Source organism: Mastigoproctus giganteus, chromosome 7 (assembly GCF_048544385.1).
Source record: "Mastigoproctus giganteus isolate SK-2022 chromosome 7, ASM4854438v1, whole genome shotgun sequence".
In the NCBI taxonomy this organism is placed as follows: Eukaryota; Metazoa; Arthropoda; class Arachnida; order Uropygi; family Thelyphonidae; genus Mastigoproctus; species Mastigoproctus giganteus.
The window spans coordinates 185,671,089-185,677,088 of record NC_143581.1 but is presented as its reverse complement, the minus strand read 5'-3'; the positions used below and the strand labels follow the sequence as shown (position 1 = coordinate 185,677,088).

At 39.8% G+C, this 6,000-nt stretch overlaps 1 protein-coding gene across 2 annotated transcripts in view; it reads left to right on the top strand.

The window, feature by feature from the left end:
• The first annotated feature begins 273 nt into the window (after nucleotides 1-273).
• The window catches only part of LOC150083395 (putative phosphatidate phosphatase), a 105,532-nt gene continuing 99,805 nt past the window's right edge, over nucleotides 274-6,000 (top strand). For both annotated transcript variants that reach the window (XM_090377239.1, XM_090377238.1), the window contains exon 1: nucleotides 274-441. In XM_090377239.1, the coding sequence (XP_090233365.1) occupies nucleotides 381-441 (61 nt within the window). In that variant the 5' untranslated portion in view covers nucleotides 274-380. The remainder of the gene's footprint in view (nucleotides 442-6,000) is intronic.

Here is a 6,000-nt window from a genome sequence, read left to right as displayed (position 1 = left end):
TCTGGGAGAAAAAACAGTGCACCTTCACCTGAGACCAAATGCAATTATATAACTATAACCACTGCGCTCTTCATTTTTTTCTTTGAAATGCAAAGTAAGGGTTTATGACCAGCCAATTCTTATTAATTAGAGAGCTGTTAAAATTTCGGTTTCGAATTAATAATAAAGAATTAATAATTAGAACAAAATACAACTGGACCACTTTAAGAAAACTGAAAACAAGAAAAATAAAACAGTAGAGGGAGTAAGTTTGGAATCTCTGGATCTGGAATTTCTCTCAAAATGTACTTTTGCTTGTGATTTTATGTTTCTGTTTGTGGTAGGTCGAGCAGGAAAGGCGATAACTGTGGGAGAGTGTTTTCGGAGCTCGCCCTATAACGATGCCGAAACAGAGAAATTTGTTGTGGAAAATTCTTTTGGATATAATTTGTGTGTTGGTTGGTGAGTCTGCATTAGTATTTACTTTATTAATATATTAAAGTTATGGTTACTTACGTACTTTCAGTGGGCTTTGTAGCAGCCTGGAAGGGGTACTCGTTTCTTTCGACCAAATAAATACTATTAAAGGAAGTTTAGTTTACTTTTACTTTTCCTCCCTTCGTGTTTTCCCTTTACAAGGTTTTACGCTCCTTCAAAAGATAAATAGAGGAATGACAAATTCTGGTAGTTGAGCACTTACGGATAGCACCAGCTTGGAAACCCGGTTGTCGCGTTTCCCGTCGTGGTAAGTTTTCTGGTAGTTTGAGATACAGCTGGAAGTTAACCCGACCATAATGCTGAGTTTCTCCTATTCCATGGCCTACCAAAGGAGTGGGTCGAAGCCACAATAGACATTGCTGTTGCACACATAGGCCCCATCCGGGGCCTATGATATTACAAAATCATTAAGTGCGCTTAATGATTTTGTAATAACTGAGAGCAAAGTGGAGGAGAAATTGTTGAAGTTAAACATAAGGAAGGCACCTGGGGTGGATGGGATCTATCCAGTTATTTTAAAGGAGGCGGCAAAGCAACTAAGCAAACCCTTAGCCATAATTATGAGAGCATCCTTGGACTCAGGGGAGGTTCCCACGGACTGGAGATGTGCAAATGTGTCCCCAATTCACAAAGGTGGATCGAAGGGTGACACGAGTAATTACAGACCAGTTAGTTTAACTTCTGTTCCGGGTAAAATAATGGAGTCACTGGTTAAAGATGCATTGCAGGATCATCTAGACAAGGCTGCAGCAATAATTCAGACACAGCATGGGTTTGTTAAGGGAAAGTCTTGTCTGACAAATTTGGTAGGATATTATGATGTGGTTACAAAGGAACTGGATGCAAAAAATAATTTTGATATCATATATTTGGATTTCAGGAACGCTGTTGCGCATGCAATACTACTGTACAAATTGGAGCAGAATGGTATTAAGGGTAAGTTGCTACAATGGATAAAAGGATGGTTAAGTGGGAGAAGACAGAGGGTGGTAATCAATGGGTGCTGCTCTTCGTGGACTAATGTTATTAGTGGAGTCCCACAGGGTTCGGTGTTGGGTCCACTGTTGTTTTGTATATTTATCAATGATATTGATGAAGGTATATCAGGCTTAATGTCGAAGTTTGCAGATGACACAAAGGTTGGCAGGGTTGTTAATGACAGTAATGGCAGTGTGCTACTGCAACAGGATCTAGATAATTTGGGCAGATGGGCTAAGAAGTGGCAACTGAAGTTCAACCTTGACAAATGCAAAGTACTGCATATGGGGAGAAGTAACCCCAGAGAAACGTACCAACTGTGTGGTACTACACTTAAGGTGGTAGAAAATGAAAAAGACCTGGGAGTAATTTTGCAGTCAGATATGAAGTTTTCTGAGCAGTGCAGACAGGCTGCTAGGGCGGGTCATGGGGTTTTGTCAATGATATATAGGAATTTTGCTAGCAGGGAAAAGGAGGTAATGGTCCCTCTGTATAAGGCAATGGTCAGGCCACGCCTTGAGTACTGCGTACAGGTCTGGAGGCCTCATTTTAGGAAGGATGTAGATTTGCTTGAGCGTGTACAGAGAAGAGCAACACGATTGGTGAGGGGAATGAAGGGATTCTCTTACCAAGAGAGGCTTAAGTTCTGCAAATTGCAGATCTGATTGAGGTCTATAAGGCCTTGAATGGGTTGAGCACGCTGAATTCTGATGGGATCCTTCCACTTGTTCAGATTACGAACCTACGGGGACATAAGTTCAAATTAAGAAAGGACAGATGTAGAATAGATGTGCGGAAATTTGCCTTTAGTCAGCGGGTGGTTAATTGCTGGAACAAACTTCCATCTGTCGTGGAAGTTGATAGGTTAAATAAATTTAAGGAGGAACTGGACAGGTATTTGGAGGGAATGGTGTGATTTTTTTTTTTTTTTTTTGGCTGATGCTGCATAAGCTCCTACACTTGCTTTCTTGCATCATGTGCCACTACTACTACTGCTACTACTACATACACATAAAAAGATGATCCATTATTGTCTGTTTTCAACGTATAAAAATGTGCAAAGTTTGTTAATATTCTGTTGTATCTACTGCTCAATTTTCTCATCACAATCGTCTGTGTTAGAATTTAAGTTATAATTCCCATGTTTAATAATTTTAAATACTTGTTTTTATTATACAAAGGGTACTAGGAAAGTTTTGCAATACAGCTTTGTTTATTTAATTTTTTCAAAGTAATTTCCTCTACATTCAATACACCTCTCCATCCTCCGAAATCAATCTTTAAACCAGTTCTGCCAAGTTTCACTAGGGAGTAAAGCACACTCGTTGTCCCAAGCCCGTAGAAGGTCCTCATCACTGGAAAACCGCCTCCCTTTTAGCTTCATTTTCACATGCGGGAACAGTGCAAAGTCGCAGGGAGCAAGGTCTGGACTGTAGGGAGGGTGCTCGAGAAGTTTCAGTCCTGTCGTGGTCAAATATTCGGTGCAGGCTTTGGCGCGGCGAGCTGGAGCATTATCGTGATGGAGGTACCAGGTGTCCATTTTTGACTTTGGCCGCAGGTTCTTCATAGATCCAATGACTTTAGGCAGGCATTGTTCAGCATACCACTTATCTGTGACTGTCTTCTGCGTGTCCAAAACGACACGTTCCACAATTCCACTCGATTTGAAAAATACAGCTATCATTTTCTTCTTTACAGATCGGGATTTTCTGACAATTACGGGTGTGTCGTCATCATCAAAGACCCAAACTTTGTTTTGAGCCTTGGTCGGCAGATCGTAATAGTACAGCCAAGTCTCGTCACCTGTCACGATGTTGTTCACATACCGAGATTGTCCCTTATCAAACTTTTTTAATATCTCCCGGCACAAAGTGACATGTCGTGTCATCTGCTCTTCAGTCAGTTGATGCGGCACCCAGAGAGAACAAAGTTTCTTCACGTGCAAATGATCTTGCAGAATCGAACGAATTGCTGGTGCATTTAGGCCCAAAGTATCCTCTATCTGTTGGTAGGTCACTCGCCTGTTTTTGTCAAGCATTTTCCTCACAGCAGTAACGTTTTCCTCCGTAACTGACATTCGTGGCCTTCCCGGCCTCTCAGAATCCTCCAGAGTGAAATTTCCCTTTGGAATTCTCTATACCACCTGAATATCGTTGTACGATGTGGACAATCATCATCTAGTGCAAGAGTCATTTCTTCTAAGCACTGGTCTATGGTTAAACCACGCACGAAATTATACCGCAAAACTGTCCTTATCTCATTTCGTGACCACGATGCCATCGCAAGCACTTTACACTCTCAGTACTAATGAATAACAGCCCATCGACTTGGCGCGGCGGCTACTATGCACGTATGAACATGTCTCAACATGCAGCAACAAGCAGCTTCCTGTGATTCATTGTTGCGTCATATTGCAAAACTTTCCTAGTACCCTTTGTATGTACGGTACACCAATTGAGGCAGTAGTTAGCCGATCTGGGGTCGGTTTTACATAACCAATTGGACCCAATGGCGAAACTAGCATACAGCCGAGTCTCCCATGTGGTGGGGGCTTAAGGAGAGCCCGATGGCTAGTTTTTTATGGTTGTTAAAGACCACGTCGACTGCTTGGAAATCCAGCATAGGGTCAGAATTTATAATTTTGCCCCTGATTGTACCTCCAGTTATATGAAAAGTGAATTTCCTTCCAAATGATAGTGACATTCATTTGAGAACTCTTTTAAATACTTTTTTTTTGAGTTATGATTAAAAGTAAATCATACCTGTAGAGGTACGATACATGAAAAACTATAGGAACTGGAATGTCTTATTTGAAATGGCATACTATGACCAATGTAGTTGATCCTAAAACTTTTAAACATTTGATTGTACTTTAGAATTTATGATATGGTTAAAGTGAATTGTTCACCAAATAGCAACATTTATTTGAAGAGACATCTTTTAACAAATGTCTGAATCATCAGAATGAAAATGTTAGCCATTTGTTTTGTTTTAAAATTTTTGATAGTCATTTGTTTCATATTTGTATTGGCAAAATGATGCATGAAGTAAGGTTATACAGCATCAACAAAAAAAAAATATATATATATATATAGCCATTTCATTTGCTCATCCCTTCTAATAACTTGTATAATCTTTCTTTGACCTATAACCAATTGAATAATTTACTCCTCGAATAATTTATTGATAATTTACCTCAAATAATTTACTCCTTCAGGTGTGAGCAGAGCCATGCCAAGGGCGAGGCAAATGAGGCTCTTGCCTCAGGTTAAAAGGTGAAAGGGGTGCCAAAAGAAAGATTAAATAATTGTCAATGTTGACATTGTTAACAGTAGGGCGCAATTTTTCATTCTTGCCTCAGGTACTAAAATGGCTTGGCAGGCACTGGGCTTGAGGGTCTGAGTAACTCCACACATAGTTTTAAACATCAGCAACAAATAATTCAAAATGTTTACTTTTTGAATCTACATTTATTTTCCATCATTATGAATGCAACTGTGAAAAATTCATTTTTTATATTTAAAATACCTATTTTTAATTATTTTTACAAATAAAAACCCTTGTACTGTCGAAAAGTAATATGTAAATTGAATATTCTGTTTCAACAATTGGACTCCAGCCATTCAATAACACAGAAGCCTCAGTGAGTTTGATAGTTGAAGCTGCTGTGCACTTCAACCATTGGCCACCAGTGCATCAATGTTGTGAAGCGAAAGAGTCCATTGGAGGTGCTGCCATCAATCATAAAGCCAGCATGCTGCAATAATTGGACACGAGAGATGTGACTCAATACATGCATATAATTAGGCCAAACACGAGCCTTCATTTTTTCCCTCTTTGCACAATAAGTAACAGGGATTTCTAAAATTTTCAGTGGAGAAATCAAAGAAAACATTTGTTGACAGCTGTTAGGTTTGGTTTTTTTTTTTTGGTGGTTTTTTTTTTTTTAGGAGCATTAGCAACTAAGGCCATATTGCTCCGGGGATATGCGGTGGTCATTCCCTGACCCTTCCGCATTCTCCATATTTGGTGATCACGGGCTCGAACCCCGGTCTAATCAAGAAGCGTGTACTACGCACTGCTGCTCCTGCCCACCTGGCTACGGAGGTGCCAACAGCTGTTGGGAATTTCACTTGTGTGTGTGTGTGCGTGCGAGCGAGCATGTGCCAGGTAGACAAAGAGCAAGGCATTGCTGAAATCATGCTGGACAACTGTGACTTCATGTGGCTGGCTATGGGCTAAATTTATTCCACCTACCTATCCCCACAACACTAGACAGAATTTTATTCCAACAATCAGTTACTTTGGTTGAAAGGAAATTTCTATGATGTGTTCAGCAACCAGCCTTTTTCAGTTTAAATTTATATCCTCTGGTTAACATACTTTATATTAGTCTAAAATAAAGTGACATAATTAAAAGTGGGTACTTGATATAGTATACTGTATTGCTATGAAACATTCATAGAAAGCTTATATAGCATCAGCCAGATAAAATGAAAACACTGCCCTGTATACAGCATCAGCCAGATAAAATGAAAACACTGC